The sequence below is a fragment of the Oncorhynchus masou genome, chromosome 32 (assembly GCF_036934945.1).
Source record: "Oncorhynchus masou masou isolate Uvic2021 chromosome 32, UVic_Omas_1.1, whole genome shotgun sequence".
Classification (NCBI taxonomy): Eukaryota; Metazoa; Chordata; class Actinopteri; order Salmoniformes; family Salmonidae; genus Oncorhynchus; species Oncorhynchus masou.
The window spans coordinates 3,786,681-3,807,777 of NC_088243.1; the positions used below are offsets into that span (position 1 = coordinate 3,786,681).

The 21,097-nt window shown below is 44.7% G+C and overlaps 1 protein-coding gene across 1 annotated transcript; it reads right to left on the reverse strand.

Annotated features, from left to right (window-relative positions):
* Positions 1-789: 789 nt before the first annotated feature.
* Positions 790-19,101, reverse strand: rtf1 (RTF1 homolog, Paf1/RNA polymerase II complex component). The gene is made up of 17 exons (XM_064953118.1): positions 18,894-19,101; positions 17,629-17,760; positions 17,208-17,367; positions 15,699-15,897; positions 15,066-15,210; positions 14,858-14,969; positions 14,465-14,609; positions 13,802-13,979; positions 13,446-13,528; positions 13,017-13,104; positions 11,522-11,629; positions 8,634-8,711; positions 7,260-7,381; positions 6,694-6,751; positions 6,386-6,460; positions 3,393-3,615; positions 790-1,842 (listed from the first exon to the last, which is right to left on the reverse strand). Exons 1-17 carry the CDS (start codon positions 18,975-18,977, stop codon positions 1,736-1,738), a joined length of 2,097 nt encoding a protein of 698 aa, XP_064809190.1. The 5' UTR covers positions 18,978-19,101; the 3' UTR covers positions 790-1,735.
* Positions 19,102-21,097: the final 1,996 nt, after the last annotated feature.

Here is a 21,097-nt window from a genome sequence, read left to right on the forward strand (position 1 = left end):
GCTGTATCACATCCGGCCGTGGTTGGGAGTCCCATAGGGCATTGCACAATTGGCCCAGCGTTGTCCAGATTTTGCTGGGGAAGGATGTCATTGTAAATAAGAATTTGTTCTTAACTGACTTGCCGAGTTAAATAAAATAAAAATTAAAGCAGCACCCCTGGTAAGCTACTGGAGCCTCACTCTACCTGTGATTTCAGAGAAATGTTTGATAAGGTGCGAAAATGAAAAAAATACTTCCTCAGTGTGCACTGTTACATTGTGAAAGACTGACCTTCAAACTGTTTTCTTGAAATTATTTGTAAGTCATCTTCTCCATCTGTGGGTTTCCATTAGATAGCACAGGCAAAGTCAAAATGGCTATATCCTAAAAATGTAGAAAAATAAAAAAAGAATAGCTTTTTTGTTCTTAATTTAAGATTGTATAACTTAGGCAGGGTTTATGACTTTGTGACTGTTGTAACTAGTGATGTCCCTATCTATTACATGAGTACCTGTTTTAGTTTCTAGAAAACATGTGATATTGTCAGGTGTTGTGTATTCGTGCACCCAAATTCAGGACGGGTCTGAAGCGTGGATGGATGGCTTGACTGCAGTAATTTGAGAGACCCTACAATATGCACAAAATAAACTTGACAGAACCTTTTGTGAATAATAGGATAGTTATCTGTATAAAAATAATAATAATGGTTTTGTTTTTAAATCACTCATGGGGATAGTGCCAACACCCAAAGGTATCTCAACCACTGGTAATGGGGAGAGAAAGACAAAACACAAAGAGAACACAGATGATACGAAACAGTGTCTCTCTTTATTCTGCCACACTGCAAATGGGAATTATTTACATGGCATGCCACATCAATACAGGAACTGATTAAGGACACAATCGATAACACTTAGAATCTGCTCCGGGAAAAGAGAGAGTTAAGGGTACCAAAAAGAAAATAAAACAATTCTCTCTGTGATCCATGTAAATTCATTTTTAAATAAATTTTTTGTTGTTTTTTTTGTAGACTTTACAAAGTGCTGTCCAGTAGCCAGGCAGATAACGAGCCAGCCCTGCTGTCTGAGAAAGAGAACGGGTCTGGAGAACGTGGTACTGCCCTCAACCTCTTAAGTCAGGGGAAAACCTAAATCATGTACGAAGAAAATACAGTCCGTGTCTGAAACAGGGGGGATCAGGATTGTACCCCAATAAAATGTTGACAGTCCCAATAACCTCAAATCATGTCAATCTAAGTCTTACAAGACAGAGTTGGCCAAGGTAAGAATCCACAACCACTATGCCCTTGCAAAAGAACTGGACACCAAAAGAGTGAACTTCAGATCCGTATGAGGGAGAACCAACGGTAGATTTATTTATAAAAACTTAGAAATTACAAAAGAAAAATAACACAATTCCAAGTACAATTTTTACCACATAATAACGAGAGAAAAAAAAAAGGTGGACAACTGTTCTTCTAAGAGAAAACCTTAGAGGGGGAAAAAACAAAAACATTGTCTTCTCTTAATTATTCTTTCCTATCGTTTTAAGATGGACAGCCTCTCTCACACACACATACTCAAGCATACGGTCACACATCTCCCTCACACACACACACTCTCTCTCTCTCTTCCCTCAAACACACACTGGTGCCCTGGGGCGAATGGCCAACCAACATGCAGGTGGTTCTGACTGACTGAGGTTTTAGGCCATTTGATTAGTTGTTGAAGCCCCTCATCTTCTTCCTGTAGTTCTTTAGATCAAGCCCCTCCTCTTCTTGTAGTCCTCCAGGTTGAGAGACCTACGTGGAGCACCGTCCTTCACTGCCAGTGTGTTGGCGCTCACTGACAGAGACTTGGCTTCTGAAACACACCAGAGGAACAACATGAGCCTGACACATCTGTTGATACCGGTGTAGGTGCCCCTAGACGCTGACCTTGAGTAAGTTTAGCATTTCCCTCACAAGTGGTTAAGGTTAGGACTTGGTGAGGGGAAGCTGATCCATTAGCTGGTCACAGCCGGCTTTTGGCCAATAGGCTATGTAATTCCTTTTAAGAAGAAGGTAAAGTAACAGCAATTGCAGCAGTGATATGTATATATATAAGGACTCATGACATGTTATAACTTGGAAGCATACTGTGATATTTAAAAAAAAACATTTTTTTAAAGGGGATATAATGTGTATTTGCAGTAACGTGGAGTGTATATATTTTACTCAAGGCATCTTTAGAACCTACAGGCTTTGTATTTCATCCTCGGGACTGTTGAACCGTGTTCCGTACAGTAGAAACATGCTGTGGACCCTTTACGAAGAAATCTCAAATTCATCTCAATGGACATAACTGTGCTGAATTCTCAGAATCAACCGGGTTGGTTCCGTGACACCCTGCCTTATCAGCCCCGCCCTCAGTGAGTATCCCTAAAAATGACAGGACTTGTTAACCAGACCGGTAGATAAAGTTTATTTGCGGTGTGGCCATGCCAGTTTGAACAAAAATTATCCTGCGGAACAAACTGGTTCTGAACCCTGATCTGTACCTGGGGGGGGGGGGGGGTACCCTGATCTGTACCTAGGGGGGAAGACCCCGATCTGTACCTAGGGGGGGGGGAAGACCCTGATCTGTACCAAGGGGGGAAGACCCCGATCTGTACCAAGGGGGAAGACCCTGATCTGTACCAAGGGGGAAGACCCCGATCTGTACCAAGGGGGGGGGGACCCCGATCTGTACCTAGGGGGGGGAAGACCCTGATCTGTACCTAGGGGGGGGAAGACCCTGATCTGTACCAAGGGGGAAGACCCCGATCTGTACCTAGGGGGGGGGGAAGACCCTGATCTGTACCAAGGGGGGAAGACCCCGATCTGTACCAAGGGGGGAAGACCCCGATCTGTACCTAGGGGGGAAGACCCTGATCTGTACCTAGGGGGGGGGAAGACCCCGATCTGTACCAAGGGGGGGGACCCTGATCTGTACCAAGGGGGAAGACCCCGATCTGTACCTAGGGGGAAGACCCCCAGATCTGTACCTAGGGGGGGGGGGAAGACCCTGATCTGTACCTAGGGGGGAAGACCCCGATCTGTACCAAGGGGGGAAGACCCTGATCTGTACCAAGGGGGGGAAGACCCCGATCTGTACCAAGGGGGGGGAAGACCCCGATCTGTACCAAGGGGGGAGAAGACCCCGATCTGTACCTGGGGGGGGGGGGGGGGAAAGACCCCGATCTGTACATAGGGGGGGGGGAAACCCTGATCTGTACCCAGGGGAAACATACATGAGCCATGTCTAACAGAGACCCTGATCTATACCCAGGGGAAACGGTACTGTTAGTGCACATTGAACTACCCTCCTGGAGGCAGGGATCGAACCCACTACTTTGTGCATGTTACGTAGACATTTGAAAATGTCCGTCTCACCTGCGTTGGGAACCTGTAGGTCTATCTTGACGTCAAAGTCGTGAACTTTAAAGAGGTCCTCTGATAGGTCGCTGGTGTTCTTAGTCGGGTCGATGACTTTCAGAGCAGCCTGTCCTGCTCCCCTGCCCATCTCGAACTCCAAGTCCATCTCTTTGCCTGACCCTTCTCCGTACTTCTCATTGAGGTGTTGCAGGATAGCTGCATGGACTGAAGGGTCTCTGGCCTGTGATGAGAACACAAACACAAAACGTCAATACTTCAGACAGGCAAGTTATTCAGAATTTTAATACGTGTAGAAAACGCTTAAAGTTACTCCAGGATACTTTATCATCCCAGCATTCAAACCCTCACCCTGGCTCTGGGACTGACTTTGTAGCCCTTACTGCTGAGGTTGGCTGCCCCCCCCCCCTTTTAAATGTATAACTATATAAATTGAGCTTGGCTGATGCTTTAAGCTCACGAGTGGCGCAGCGGTCTAAGGCACTGCATCTCAGTGCTAGAGGCGTCACTACAGGCCCTGGGTCGATTCCAGGCTGTATCACAACCGGCCCAGAGTGGTCCGGGTTTGGCCGTCAATGTAAGTAAGAATTTGTTCTTAACCGACTTCCCTAATTAAATTTCAAAAAAATAAAAGCTTTGGGCGGAACACAAGTTAATAGGCCAATGTGATTTATAGGATTTAAATTTTTTTTTTTTTAAATCAGGGTATTTTCTACCTGCAAGCTGCAATGTTTTTATTTTTAACGTTAAATTCTCTGGCAACTGCAAAATTCTCTAAAATGACGTTGGTTGAGCGGCTTGTGGTTGAGAAATGAACATACAATTCTATAGCAACAGCTCTGGTGGACATTCCTGCAGTCAGCAAGCCAATTGCACGCTACCTCAAAATTTGAGACATCTGTGTGATTGAGTTGTGTGACAGAACTGCACATTTTAGGAGTGTCCTTTTATTGTCCACAGCACAAGGTGCACCTGTGTAATGATCATGCTGTTGAGATTGCCTGCAATGACAACAAGCTCAGTCTGATGTTGCTGTGACACACCGCCCCAGACCATGACGGACCCTCCACCTCCAAATCGATCCCGCTCCAGAGAACAGGCCTCGGTGTAATGCTCATTCCTTTGACGATAAACGCAAGTCCGACCATCACCCCTGTTGAGACTCGTCAGTGAAGAGCACTTTTTGCCAGTCCTGTCTGGTCCAGCGACGGTGGGTTTGTGCCCATAGGCGACGTTGTTGCCGGTGATGTCTGGTGAGGGAGGACCTGCCTTACAACAGGCCTACAATCCCTCAGTCCAGCCTCTCCCTGCCTATTGCGGACAGTCTGAGCACTGATGGAGGAATTGTGTGTTCCTGGTGTAACCCGGACAGTTGCTGTTGCCATCCTGTACCTGTCCAGCAGGTGTGGTGTTTGGATGTACCAATCCTGTGCAGGTGTTGTTACACGTGGTCTGGCACTGCGAGGATGGTCAGCTGTCCGTCCTGTCTTCCTGTAGCGCTGTCCTAGGCGTCTCAGAGTACGGACATTGCAATTTATTGCACTGGCCACATCCGCAGTCCTCATGCCTCCTTGCAGCATGCCTAAGGCACGTTCACGCAGATGAGCAGGGACCCAGGGCATCTTTCTTTTGGTGTTTTGAGTCAGTAGAAAGGCCTCTTTAGTTTCAATAACTGTGACCTTAATTGCCTACCGTCTGTAAGCTGTTAGTGTCTTAACGACCGTTCCACAGGTGCCTGTTCATTAATTGTTTATGGTTCATTGAACAAGCATGGAAAACAGTGTTTAAACCCTTTACAATGAAGATCTGTGAAGTTATTTGGATTTTAACTAATTATCTTCGAAATGAGTCCTGAAATGGGTCCTGAAAAAGGGACGTTTCTTTTTTTTTGTTGCTGAATTTAGAAGCCCTTCATGGTTGTGATGTCTGGGGCCCGCTCACCAACCAAAAATTCGCGAAAAGGGACAAACAGGAAGTTGAGACTCTGCCTACAGAATTCTTCAAAAATATCCTCTGCGTACAACCTAAAACACCAAATAATGCATGCAGCGCAAAACTAGGCCGATACCCGCTAAATTCTACAACCACCTAAAAGGAAGCGATTCCCAAACGTTGCATTAACAAAGCCATCACCTACAGAGAGATGAACCTGGAGCCCCTAAGCAAGCAGGTCCTGGGGCTCTGTTCACAAACACAAAAATACCCCTAAGGACAGCAACACAATTAGACCCAACCAAATCACGAGAAAACCAAAATATAATGACTTGACATATTGGAAAGAATTTACCAAAAACAGAGCAAACTGGAATGCTATTTGGCCCTACACAGAGAGTACACAGCGGCAGAATACGTGACCACTGTGACTGACCCAAAATTAAGGAAAGCTTTGACTATGTACAGACTCAGCGAGCATAGCCTTGCTATTGAGAAAGGCCGCTGTAGACAGACATGGCTCTCAAGAGAAGACAGGCTATGTGCTCACTGCCCACAAAATGAGGTGGAAACTGAGCTGCACTTCCTAACCTCCTGCCCAATGTATGACCATATTAGAGAGACATATTTCCCTCAGATTACACAGATCCACAAAGAATTGGAAAACAAATCCAATTTTGATAAACTCCCATATCTACTGGGTGAAATTCCACAGTGTGTCATCACAGCAGAAAGATGTGTGACCTGTTGCCACAAGAAAAGGGCAACCAGTGAAGAACAAACACCATTGTAAATACAACCCATATTTATGCTTATTTATTTTCCCTTTTGTACTTTAACTATTCGTTACAAAAACGGTACAGAGACAATTCTATAACATTTGAAAATGTCTCTATTCTTTTGTAACTTTTGTGAGTGTAATGTTTACTGTTCATTTCACTTTTGTATATTATCTACCTCACTTGCTTTGGCAATGTAAACACGTTTCCCATGCCAATAAAGCCTTTTGAGTTGAATTGAGAGAGAGACAGACAGAGACACAGAGAGGATCTGAGACTTACGTTGGACACCATGGTAGGTTTGCACTGTCGTCTAGTAAACGGGTCCATCTGCATCTTGGCATTCTGTCCCTCAGCCTGACAGAAAAGATATTTAAAAAAAAATATATATATAGATATATATATATATATATAAAAGAAATTATCACTTTTTATCACTTTTATCACTTTTTTTTTTTACGAGAATTTAGTTTTGATAGGCTACAGTAGTTCAGATCTAATGACAGAAAGAGAACTGCAAGTTCATTTGAATTTCCTGCTGCTTAACAGTGATCAAATTAAGACACTACAGCTGTAGTATGGATACTTACCACTAGGGCTTTCTCAGACTCCACGATGTTCCAGCTACGATTCCTCTGGTTGATGTAGCTGGAGGAGACAGATGGACAGGCAGAGAGGTTTATATAGACAGAGAGATAGACCGAGAGATGCACAAAGAGATATAGAGAGAGGGAGAGAGAAAGAGACAGCAACAGTTGGTAGCGCAGATATGGGCAACTTTGATCTGAACTCATTAATGGGGGGGGGGCTGCAGAGGTTCGCTGGTCTACGTGCCCACATCCATACCCACACACTAGCCTTTTGGGGGCCCAAATCTCAATTTTCAATATCCTGGAGACAGGGGGCGAAAGGGGGAAGCCTGGGGGCGGGACAGGGGGCAAAAGGGGGAAGGCAGGGGGCGAAGGCAGGGGAAGACAGGCGAAAGGGGGGGGGGGGGGGACAGGTGAAAAGGGGGGGGAGAGACAGGGGAAAGGGGGGGGGAACAGGCGAAAGGGGGGGGGGGAACAGGCGAAAGGGGAAGACAGGGGAAAGGGGTGGAAGACAGGCGAAAGGGGGGGGAGACAGGCGAAAGGGGCAAGACAGGCGATGGTCTCACCTGATGGCAGAGATGTTTTTGGTCCTCTGTCTGTCCAGATGCTCGGCCCTCTCCTCCAACTCATTCAGCTGGTCCTGGATCTCTTTGGCTCGGTCTCCTTCTCCACTCTCCTCTGCCATGGCCTGGAGGTGAGAACACACATTATAACATGTGTATATACCAGTGGGGGCTCCTCAAATAATAAGGAGGAAGGGGAGGACCATACACAGTAAATAGCAGTACACACAGCAGTACATAGCAGTACACACAGCAGTACACAGCAGTACACACAGCAGTACATAGCAGTACATACAGCAGTACACAGCAGTACACACAGTAGTACACACAGCAGTACACACAGCAGTACACACAGCAGTACACACAGCAGTACACAAAGCAGTACACAAAGCAGTACACAAAGCAGTACATAGCAGTACACATAAGTACACACAGTAGTGCATAGCAGTACACATAAGTATAAAAAAGTACACATTAGTACACACAGTAGTACACACAGCCGTACACACAGCAGTACACACAGCAGTACACACAGCAGTACACACAGCAGTACACACAGCAGTACACACAGCAGTACACACAGTAGCATACACAAGTATAAACAAGTACACACATCAAAGTAGTACACACAGCACATAGCAGTACATACAGTAGTACACAGCAGTATGTAGTGGAAATGTCCTGTATTTACCAAATCATGAGAGCAAACCACACACAAGTCAGAGTTATCATAAAGTCCATCTTTAATTATATGAGCTCCATCACAACCCTGTGACTCTCAGATCAATTCAGTGTCTATCAATGAATTCTCTGAGAGTCCCTTACACATTGCAACTGAGATCCTTTATAGCAAAGACACACATAGCCAGAGAGCATTGGCTATAAATTATCGTTCAGTTTTGTCTCCTAAACTATCTTAGTACCACTCAGGACCATAAAACAAAACCTCATCAACAGGCATATATCAAATACACCGCTCCTGGACAAGATCACAGAGACACAGTGACTGGCACACAGACATTGTGGAGCCAAGAGATAATTGGTACCCCCTCAATCATCCCTTCACATGGTTTAAAAGATATGTTTACATATGAAGACGAGCTTGACCTCTCCCCTCTCTGACAGAGAAAGGATAACTGCAAATAGCCACCACTATAGTACAACAAGATACATTCTAAATGAGAAGTAACTCATCAACAAGCATATAATGAAAATAAAACATCTTATCTATGTTACCAAACTATTCTGATTAATCCCCAACAAGTAGTACACCCAACAGTACACACAGTAGCATACACAACTATAAACAAGTACACAATAGTACACAGCTACTGAAAAACACAAACTTCCTGGGTTAAGAAACATTTGTTAACCTACCTTATCTTTGAGTAGTGATGTTTTCTTCATGGCGTAGTTGGAAGGAGCCTTTCGGAATCTGTCTTTCTCTTTTACAATCTGTGAATAAACAAATCACATCTGGGTTGAAATTCAACATTATACACTAAGGGTTGTGTAGTCTCCAGATCGTTACTCCATCATGTAATTTCTGTACCATCCAGGGGCATATGGTATTACCGGAAGTACATCCTAACACCCCCCCACCCCCAAAAAATAACATTTGTAAATAAAATTGATATATTTTTTTACCCACAAAACTGTTTAGGCAGCATGGATCTCGATCCAGGAGTGAACAGAACGTCTCTGCTGTAACCAACAAGTTTGATCACAGCTGGAGCCTTGAGATGGATAGAATATTCTTTGACACATCTTAGACTTCTAAGTGAGGATTTCTAAGTGTGGTGAGGGGAGGAGCCTACGGGGAGGAGGTGAGGGCCCTGGCGGAGAGGTGCCAGGAAAATAACCTCTCCCTCAACGTCAACGAAACGAAGGAGCTGATCGTGGACTTCGGGAGACGGCAGAGGGAGCACCTCCCTAACCACACCGATGGGATCGCAGTAGAGAAGGTGAAACGTTCTAAGTTCCTCGGCATAAACATCACGGACAATCTGAAATGGTTCGCCCACACATACAGTGTGGTGTTGCGCCTCTTCAACCTCGGGAGGCTGAAGAAATTTGGCTTGTCACCTCAGACCCTCGCAAACTTTTACAGATGCTCAATTGAGAGCGTCCTGTTCGGGTTGTATCACCGCCTGGTACGGCAACTGCACCGCCCGCAACTGCACCGCTCTCCAGAGGGTGGTGCGGACTGCCCAACGCATCACCGGGGGCAAACTACCTGCCCCCAGGACACCTACAGCACCTGATGTCACAGGAAGGCCAAACAGATCAAAGGACAACAACCACCCGAGCCACTGCCTGTTCAGACCGCTATCACCCAGAAGACGAGGTCAGTACAGGCGCATCTATCTCAAGGCTATCAGATTGTTAAATAGGCATCACTAGCCAGCTACCACCCGGTTACTCAACCCTGCACCTTAGAGGCTGCTGCCCTATGTACAAAGACATGGAATCACTGGTCACTTTGATAACGGAACACTGGTCACTTTGATAACGGAACACTGGTCACTTTAATAACGGAACACTGGTCACTTTAATAACGGAACACTGGTCACTTTAATAACGGAACACTGGTCACTTTAATAACGGAACACTGGTCACTTTAATAACGGAACACTGGTCACTTTAATAACGGAACACTGGTCACTTTAATAACGGAACACTGGTCACTTTAATAACGGAACACTGGTCACTTTAATAACGGAACACTGGTCACTTTAATAACGGAACACTGGTCACTTTAATAACGGAACACTGGTCACTTTAATAACGGAACACTGGTCACTTTAATAACGGAACACTGGTCACTTTAGTAACGGAACACTGGTCACTTTAGTAACGGAACACTGGTCACTTTAGTAACGGAACACTGGTCACTTTAGTAAAGGAACACTGGTCACTTTAGTAAAGGAACACTGGTCACTTTAGTAAAGGAACACTGGTCACTTTAATAAAGGAACACTGGTCACTTTAATAAAGGAACACTGGTCACTTTAATAAAGGAACACTGGTCACTTTAATAAAGGAACACTGGTCACTTTAATAAAGGAACACTGGTCACTTTAATAAAGGAACACTGGTCACTTTAGTAATGGAACACTGGTCACTTTAATAAAGGAACACTGGTCACTTTAATAAAGGAACACTGGTCACTTTAATAAAGGAACACTGGTCACTTTAGTAATGGAACACTGGTCACTTTAATAATGTTTACATATTTTGCATTACTCATCTCATGTGTATATACTGTATTATATTCTACTGTATTTTAGCCAAAGCCACTCTGACATTGCTCGATCTAATATTCATATATTTCTTCATTCCATTCTTTTACTTTAGATGTGTGTGTATTGCTGTGAATTTCTAGATACTACTGCACTGTTAGAGCTAGGAACGCAAGCAGAGTGCTGAAGTACATCAAAGTGTGTCTGTCCTCGGTTGCAACACTCACCACCGGGTTCCAAACTGCCTCTGGAAGCAACGTCAGCACAATAACTGTTTCGTCGGGAGCTTCATGAAATGGGTTTCCATGGCAGAGCAGCCGAGAACACAAGCCTAAGATCACCATGTGCAATGCCAAGCGTCGGCTGGAGGAGTTTAAAGCTCGCAGCCATTGGACTCTGGAGCAGTGGAAATGCGTTCTCTGGAGCGATGAACCACACTTCAAATTCTGGCAGTCTGACTGGGTTTGGCCAGGAGAATGCTACCTGCCCCAATGCACAGTGCCAACTGTAAAGTTTGGTGGACGAGGAATATTGGTCTGGGGCTATTTTTCATGGTTTCGGGCCCCTTAGTTCCAGTGAAGGGAAATCTTAATGCTACAGCATATAATGACATTCTAGACAATTCTGTGCTTCCAACTTTGTGGCAACAGTTTGGGGAAGGCTCTTTCCTGTTCCAACATGACAATGCCCCCGTTTTTAAAAGCGAGGTCCATGCAGAAATGGTTTGTGGACATCGGTGTGGAAGAACTTGACTGGCCTGCACAGAGCCCTGACCTCAACCCTATCGGACAACTTTGGGATGAATTTGCCTCATCGCCCCAACATCAGTGCCCGACCTCACTAATGCCTGTGGCTGAATGGAGGCAAGTCCCTGCCCATCTAGTGGAAAGCCTTCCCAGAAGAATGGAGGCTGTTATAGCAGTAAAAGGGGGGGACCCAACTCCATATTAATGCCCATAATTTTTGGAATGAGATGTTGGACGAGCAGGTGTCCACATACTTTTGGTCATGTAGTGTACTTACGTCCTCGATGTCTTTGTCGTTGAATTTGTAGTTACAAGCCTCTTTGATGGCCTGTTCCTTCTTATTGATCTCATCTAGAGTGGGAACCTGCATACTGGCTATGATCATCTGTAGACAGAGAGGAGACATATCAAACACCTTCAATACTCCACGAGACACTGCTCCACGACAGGCTGACGTAATCCTGAAATAACATGGCATAACCCGTGAGGCTAACTAGCCATCTAACTAGCCATCCAACCAGCCATCTAACCAGCCATCCAACCAGCCAGCCACCAAACCAGCCACCAAACCAGCCATCTAACTAGCCATCCAACCAACCAGCCAGCCACCTAACTAGCCATCCAACCAGCCAGCCACCGAACTAGCCATCCAACCAGCCATCCACCTAACTAGCCATCCAACCAGCCATCCACCTAACTAGCCATCCAACCAGCCACCTAACTAGCCATCCAACCAGCCATCTAACCAGCCACCTAACCAGCCAGCCACCTAACCAGCCACCTAACCAGCCATCCAACCAGCCAGCCACCTAACCAGCCACCTAACCAGCATTCTAATTAGCCATCTAACCAGCCACCTACCGAGCATCTAATTAGCCATCTAACCAGCCATCCAACCAGCCACCTAACTAGGCATCCAACCAGCCACCTAACCAACCAGCCACCTAACCAACCAGCCACCTAACTAACCAGCCACCTAACTAACCAGCCACCTAACTAACCAGCCACCTAACTAACCAGCCACCTAACTAACCATCTAACGAGCCATTTAACTAGCCACCTTAGATCCACAACATTCACTCTCGTTATTCAACTGGTCTGTCGTTTGAAGTCTTGCCATCTACCAGGTGGTGGAGTTAAAGCAACTTTGCCTCATCCAACCAGCACGGTCCCACGGGCACTTCCTCAAGTCAACCATCCAACCAGCACGCTCCCACTGGCACTTCCTCAAGTCAACCATCCAACCAGCACGCTCCCACTGGCACTTCCTCAAGTCAACCATCCAATCAGCATTCTCCAACTGCTACTTCCTCAACTCAACCATCCAATCAGCACGCTCCCACTGGCACTTCCTCAAGTCTACATCCAATCAGCATTCTCCAACTGCTACTTCCTCAACTCAACCATCCAATCAGCACGCTCCCACTGGCACTTCCTCAAGTCTACATCCAATCAGCATTCTCCTCCTGCCACTTCCTCAAGTCAACCATCCAATCAGCACGCTCCCACTGGCACTTCCTCAAGTCAACCATCCAATCAGCACGCTCCCACTGAAACTTCCTCAAGTCAACCATCCAATTAGCATTCTCCTCCTGCCACTTCCTCAAGTCAACCATCCAATCAGCACGCTCCCACTGACACTTCCTCAAGTCAACCATCCAACCAGCACGCTCCCACTGACACTTCCTCAAGTCAACCATCCAATTAGCATTCTCCCACTGCCACTTCCTCAAGTCAACCATCCAATCAGCATGCTCCTCCAGTCAACTCACCGCCTCTTTCCACTTCATGAACTCATTTTCTGTGAACTCCTGATTGGACACAAACTCCAGTCTGAAGACTCGGGTGTCACCACCATGCCTAGAGGAGAAATATGGGACAGAGCACAGAGAAACATTTAGTTGGCATAGAGAAACGGGCAGAGGAGGCGAGAAACGGGCAGAGGAGGAGAGAAACGGGCAGAGGAGGAGAGAAACGAGGAGAGAAAGAGAGAGGAGGAGAGAAACGAGGAGAGAAACAGAGAGAGGAGGAGAGAAACGAGGAGAGAAACAGAGAGAGGAGAGAAACGAGGAGAGAAACAGAGAGAGGAGAGAAACGAGGAGAGAAACAGAGAGAGGAGGAGAGAGAGGAGGAGAGAAACAGAGAGAGGAGGAGGAGAGAGAGAAACAGGGTAGTAGCAGGTAAGAGCCGAGTAGTATTACCGTAACTGTAGTCCTTTGTTCGTCCGGGTCGTTCCCAACTGGTACACTTTAGCCGTCTCTACCACGTCAACTATTTCAGCCACCTTATCACAGGGAATTACAAGAAATACTCATTATTGAACATAGCTAACTGAAAATTCAAATGAAACGTATAGAAAAAGGTTTTGCCAAGGAACAATCTCCAACGTTAAATAGGAATACAGACTCTGAGGGCTGGTTTCCCTCAGACACAGAGTAAACCCTAGTCACTTTAAATGGAGATTCAACCATTGAACTTAGATTTTTTTTTTTTTAAATATAAAATAATAATCCTAATCTGGGTCCAGGAAACTGCCCCAATAAATGCATCTTGTTACCCTGTAAACTGGTTTGCTACTGCTGTTCCCGATGCCGATCCGTACGAAGCAGCCGCTGACCGTCTTCTGGAAGAACGGCATGTGGCACCAGCGCTCCAGTTTGTGTCGGGACAGGCGGACGCGGTTCAGCTCGTCTGGCAGTGACACGGGTTGCGACTTTGGTGGCGTCTCCTCTTTCCTGGAACGCCACAAGACAGGAAACAGAAACGTTGGTCATGCAGAGAGGTGTTCAATTGTTGGTAAAAAAAAAAAAAGTAGAAGTGTTTTCTTAACTCAAGAAAAACAACTTACTAGACCGAATGGAACCAACTGTCATATCGAGCTATGATCAAAACGTTACCAGACACTGAACAACTATCTACAGTTGAGACACAGTAGTACTATCAATTAAACCATTATCTGTCTATCTACAGCTGACAAACACAGTAGTACTGTCAATTAAACCATTATCTGTCTATCAATTAAACCATTATCTCTCTGTCTACAGCTGAGACACAGTAGTGCTATCAATTAAACCATTATCTGTCTGTCTACAGCTGAGACACAGTAGTGCTGTCAATTAAACCATTACCTGTCTATCTACAGCTGACACACACAGTCGTACTGTCAATTAAACCATTATGTCTATCATTATCGGCAGAGGATAGATAGAAAGATACTCACTCTTCGTCTTCGGAATAAGATGAAGAGTGTGAACTGCGATCGCTCTTTACGGACGATTTGTCATCGTCCTCCTCCTCTTCCTCCTCCTCATCGTCCGAGTAAACCTCGCTGGTTTTCAGGGGCTGCCGTTTCGCCAGGAGCTCCGCTGTCCAAATCCATTGGCGTTTTGTCAGTTAGCAGACAAATCAAACTGCATTTCGAGTACATTTCACAAACACGTACTCTGTTCTCCCAACAGAGATCAAAGGTCTCCAATGTTTCTTATTGGGGACATATACACCTCCCCGTTTCACTGCCCACCCGTTGACCCAGTGCATAAAAGCAATCTATTGACTACGTGTAGCGCTTGACGACAATGGAAATGCGAGGACGAACACGACACAGCCAACAGACCTGTCCTCGTTTTCTTTTTCTCTCTCTCCGCCTTCAGTTCCTCCATGGCCTGAGACTTTTTATCCAGCTTCTCATCCCGTTTAGTTCTCCGCTCCTTGTTGTGGGACATAACCTACAGGAGAACGCAGTCACAACGTACCGGCTAAGGACTGCGGAACACAAAGTGGCGTTGTTGTTGTTGTTTCTAAGGAATAGAGGATGAACTCACCACTTGCTGGTCCTGATGAGTTCTGTCTTCATGATGACCGCTGGACGATCTCTCCCTCTTCTTCTTCTGTTCTTCCTCGTGGTTCTTTTTCTTCTCCTCTTTCTCCTTCTTCTTCGCTGTTTTCAGCTTCTTTTTAATTTCAAATCTGTACAGAAAGATTTGGACAGGGTCAGGCGAATGGTGTTCCATGATGAGTTACATAGTAATGATCCCTGGATATTAATTTCAATCACCGAAAACAGCTGAACAAAATCAACTGGTCTACTGATCAAGTATTACAGCCACAGGGATGTAAAACTCTATATCCTGGGTGTGCTATTCATTAACTTTTCTTGGAGATTCTTTATATGAACAAAATAACTAGAATAATATTTACAAGCCAAGCTCGGAACTCTGATGGCTCCAGACAGACTGTAACAACTCTCCTGGTGAACACACCCCCTTTACAAGCCAAGCTCGGAACTCTGATGGCTCCAGACAGACTGTAACAACTCTCCTGGTGAACACACCCCCTGGCTCTGTACTCTGATGGCTCCAGACAGTAACAACTCTACTGGTGAACACACCCCCTATCTCTGTACTCTGATGGCTCCAGACAGACAGTAACAACTCTCCTGCTGATCCTATTCTTACCTCCTCTTGAGCACCTCTCTCTTCTCTATCCTGTTGAAGAGCTCCTGCTCCCTCTCCTTCTCGGTCATCTGCTCCAGCCGAGCCCTGTCCTCCTCGTCTCCCATCAGGTCCTCTCCGTAGCCGTCCCTGAAGACATCGTCCTCCGACGAGGAGTCTGAGCTGGAGGCAGAGCTGTTGCTCTCGGAGTCAGACACCTCCCCTGATGGAGGAGAACATTATAAGGCGTTACCATTGTTGTGGAGAGAGATGGCATAAAGGAGATCGTCTTTTAGACTGCATCTATACGACGATACAGGGCCGTCTCCGCGGCCACGACGATACAGGGCCGTCTCCGCGGCCACGACGATACAGGGCCGTCTCCGCGGCCACGACGATACAGGGCCGTCTCCGCGGCCACGACGATACAGGGCCGTCTCCGCGGCCACTACGATACAGGGCCGTCTCCGCGGCCACTACGATACAGGGCCGTCTCCGCGGCCACTACGATACAGGGCCGTCTCCACGGCCACGACGATACAGGGCCGTCTCCGCGGCCACGACGATACAGGGCTGTCTCCGCGGCCACGACGATACAGGGCCGTCTCCACGGCCACGACGATACAGGGCCGTCTCTATAGCAAAGTATTTTGTCTGTGTTAAGGCACCTTTCGATACAAGAGTCAAAACAATTGTTGGTCACGTTAACTAAAAGCAGCAATGAACCACTCTCGTGGGGTCTGTCTCAATTCGTCTTTATATGATTCCTTGCATCCTATCTGCTCACCTCCTTCTCAACCATGGGGCGGCAGGGTAGCCTAGTGGTTAGAGCGTTGGACTAGTAACCGGAAGGTTGCGAGTTCAAACCCCCGAGCTGACAAGGTACAAATCTGTCGTTCTGCCCCTGAACAGGCAGTTAACCCACTGTTCCCAGGCCGTCATTGAAAATAAGAATTTGTTCTTAACTGACTTGCCTGGTTAAATAAAGGTAAAATAAATAAAACCATATTGTTGGAGAAGATGGAAGATGTCTCCCCTCGGATCTTCCTCTCTATGTGTGTTTTGAGAAGGAGCCAAGAACATAGAATTCCAGAATGAGCCCGGACTTTCAACTTACTATTTTAAGTGGAACCACTGACAGTCACTCTCTTGGGTTACTTCCTGAAATGTGGACTCACACACTCCACACCATGGACGTAAAAAAAAAAGTGATTGTTGTAAGCATGTTTATTTATTTATTAACCTTTATTTAACCAGGCAAGTCCGTTATGAACAAATTCTTATTTACAATGACGGCCTAGGAACAGTGGGTTAAGTGCCTTGTTCAGGGGCAAAACGACAGATTTTTACCTTGTCGTCAGCTCGGGGATTCGAACTAGCAACCTTTTGGCCCAACGCTCTAACCACAAGGCTACCCTGCCACCCTGCTGGAGGGAGTTTCCACAATTAAATCCACGAGAGGGCGTACGCAAGTTCACACTTCGTAAGAAAGGGTGTAGAATCGGGCTGCAAAAAAAGGACATGTAAACGTACCCTCCTCAGGGGCGGAGCTGTCAGCTGAACTGTCTCCCCCAGAACTCCCGGACGACGCAGCTTTATGTGCCCTCTTCTTCGCTGCCTCTTTCTTCTTCTCGGTTGCCGTCGGTTTCCCTGGCTTGACCTTCTTCTTGACTTTAGGACCACCGGCGGTCCACTACGTCAAAACAACACACACACAAAAAAAAACGGAACATTATCATGTGAAGCATCAAGGACGGTATGAAAGTGTGTTAACAAATACAGTGTCTCTTTCATGCCACTACCGTAAGGGCTGATTTCATGTACACAGATTAAGCCTAGTCTGGGATTAAGAAGTTATTTCAAAGGTGACCCTACATTGGACATGCTTCTTAGTCCGGGAAAACAGCCCTAAAAAGATCAAACAATATGGAGAGAGGACGTTACTGTGACATACTTCATCATCACTGTCTGATGTCTCGGAGTCTGATGAGGCTGCAGGCTTGCTGGCCGGCTGGTCGTCCTGCTGGTCGTCCTGCTGGTCGTCGGAGTCCACCCTCTTCCTCTTGGTGGCCAGAGACAGGAGCTCCTGGGGGCCACAGAGTGAGAGAGACAAAACAAAGGTGAGTTTAAAGCACGGGTGAGTGAACTTACAGTGATGGGGAAACAGAGGCCAAAGTTGAGGAGCACATATTATGTTACGATAGAGATATTATTCGATATTCTGAATACCAAAAAAAAAAAAAAAGGTGGAGGAACTGACATTTTGTAACAACATAGATCAATAGTTAATAGGAATAGATTTTTACAGGATGAATGCTGCATGGTTTGCTCTGGGGACAGCGGATGTGTAAAAGTTTCAGTTGACTGACAATCACCTTTACAGCATATTTACAGTGGTTTCAGCATGTTAGAAAGCATTAAGGTACTGTAGTAGTCAGTGATTCATAGTTTGTCACTCACTTCTATTGTTGTCGTCTTTCATTTTATAGTTGGGCAACTTAACTTATTCTATTGCAATATGGTGCTGTGTAAATAGCTAAAATGAGACATCACCGACTAATACATCTCTCTGTTGCAGCGTGTGTCAATTTTGTTTAATAGTAGCTATGTTTGTTGATGTTAACCAACAGGCCCGAAATGTTAACTACCAACAGCAGCATTATGATATTAATTAGCTGCTAACTAACTAGTATTGCGACTTAACACCAAGCTAGCAAAGATAACTAGCTAGTTAGCAACTTCACTGCGGCAAGTTACGTGATGTTAAATCTACGACTGGCATGTTTTTAATAGCACAACATGGTGTGTAAAGTAAGTAACATGTTATCGTTGAACACATTCCTCCGAAGCTAACTTTAGCTTATGGTTAAGCTAACTAGCTAACTGTTTTGATCAACACCAAAATATATAACTTTAGCAGCGTCCATTACGTCTTGCAGGACATACAAATGTTATAAATCCGCAGGTCAGTGTATTTATTTAATGACCAAATGATAAAACATGCTTTTAGATGAATGTTTCCACGTGATATTATACTGGGATTGAAATAACGCCTGTAAAAACTTCAGGCCTTACGGCGCGGTGTTTTCCTCCAAACTCAAGACACAGCATGCTAACATGCTAACCCTCACACTGTTCTTATCCAGTTGTCAAAACACACCACTGCCTACTAAGTAGCAGGAAAACAAATTAACAATCCAGACAAGGTGCAAAACTCACCTGATCTAAATTATCATCACTTGCGCTGTCTTCCGAGTCAGAGTCGATAACAACTCGACCTTTCCGTTTCTTTACATTCACCATGATTCAGCGAGTGGAGGAGCTCGGCTACCTCTGTGTGTTGTTGAAGACGAGAGAAACGGCGGGTAGCTAAGTAGTTTAGCACCGACAGACCCTGAACTGGTGCTGAGACATACACACGAAGGCGCTACAGTACCACTGAGCATGCGCAACAACAAACAAACAAACAAAAACCAAGTGGAACTGAAAATAGCAGCGGTGTGTTTTCAGGGACGACGTTAAAATCTACACGGACCACGAAACCTTGGATATGGGAACTAGATGTTATTTATTTAATGATTATACATGTATAAGTATGTTAGAGCTCACTGATCACTGCACCTGTGCATAGCTCATCTGTAAATAGTCCATCCAACTCCCTCATCTCCATACTGTATTTATGTATTTATTTATCTTGCTCCTTTGCACCCCAGTATCTCTACTTGCACATTCATCTTCTGCACATCTACCATTCCAGTGTTTAATTGCTATATTGTAATTACTTCGCCACCATGGCCTATTTATTGCCTAAACTCCCTTATCTTACCTCATTTGCACACACTGTATATATACTTTTTGTTTTATTTTGTTGTACTGTATAATTGATTGTATGTTTTGTTTATTCCATGTGTAACTCTGTGTTGTTGTATGTGTCGAATTGCTTTGCTTTATCTTGGCCAGGTCACAGTTGGAAATGAGAACTTGTTCTCAACTAGCCTACCTAGTTAAATGAAGGTGAAAAAAATATATATATACAAATGTTATCATATGTATTCTACTCCGTGAGTGATGAACACAATGCTATCTACCAAAGGCCAGTTTTAAATCAATTCAAGAGACAGATCCAAATGGATTTTATTTTTTTAGCTGGTTTCGCTAAAGTCATCATTCACCGTGTAACGTTGATCATTGAGTAACGTTAAGTAACTACATTGAGATCTCCTGCTATGTACGGTCAGTGTCAAAACTAGTTTATTTATTGATAGTGTACATTCTGTGATTCACTTCATCAAATAGCTTGTCGGTGTGGCTATGAATCAGAATGCCCTGCTGTTATTATTATTATTGGCTTAGCCCAATAATGGACTAAAAGGAGACTAACGTTACTCTTTATAGTCCAAGGACCTTACATGTTCTGTTTAAAGGTGAATTGTTCTCTGGAAGCCAAAAACTCCATCTAAACGTGAATCGATTCTTAATTGCGGTACGGTTCTAGAAACATAAATCCATCTAGTATATTGTTTATTATTATTATGAACTTTAAAACAAATGCAAAAGCAGAAATATACAAACAATAGTACATAAACCTAACAGACAGGGAGGGGTTTTACATAGAGATTTTCCATTTGTGAAATAGTTTTATGTTATTGTTTTGTTTTTACATTTATTGATAATTTCAAAATAATATTTAAATTCTCTTAAACAATGCAAAGTGGGGTTTGTTCTCCGCCCACTTATTTTATGGATAAATAATCCATGAAAAATAAAACAAATTAAAAATTCACGTTAAATCAGGGTATATATCATTTGGATCTAAATGAAACATATCAAACATTAATAGTAGTTTATTTTAAAATAAAATATTCTAACTCACTCCAATATTTTATGACATAAGAACAGTCCCAAAATAAATGGTCAAGAGTCTCTGGGTCACAACCACAAAATGCACATTTGTATTTATTTATTTAGAATCTGTATAAAATGTGTTTACAGGGTAGATTCTATGAATGAGTTTGTATGATACTTCTTTCACCTTATTAGATATACAATACCAGTCTGCCAACGCCAAATAGGTTTCCACGACAGCACAAAGTACATATTAACCTGGCTACCAGTCTGCCAACGCCAAAATAGGTTTCCACGACAGCACAAAGTACATATGAACCTGGCTACCAGTCTGTTTGTGCCGTCATGCCAACGCCAAATAGGTTTCCACGACAGCACAAAACATATCTGGGACAACGCAAACTACTTGCTTGACTCATTTCCAATATCACTGTGTGATCTTGTGAAAGCTAATATGCTCCAGAACTGTTTGGGTCCAAGACGAACATCTGATTACTCTTTTACAAATTCCATTCTCAAAAAAAAAAATGCTTACTCTAGTCACGGTAGGATACAAGATGATCAAAATCCCCTCTGGT

Excerpts from the sequence above, each read along its gene's own strand:
- rtf1 (XM_064953118.1), bottom strand. The coding sequence starts at position 18,977 with ATGGTGAATGTAAAGAAACGGAAAGGTCGAGTTGTTATCGACTCTGAC. Across the intron at positions 17,368-17,628 it reads CATCAGACAGTGATGATGAA|TGGACCGCCGGTGGTCCTAA; the intron begins GTATGTCACAGT and ends GTTTTGACGTAG. Across the intron at positions 13,105-13,445 it reads AACAAAGGACTACAGTTACG|GCATGGTGGTGACACCCGAG; the intron begins GTAATACTACTC and ends TTTCTCCTCTAG.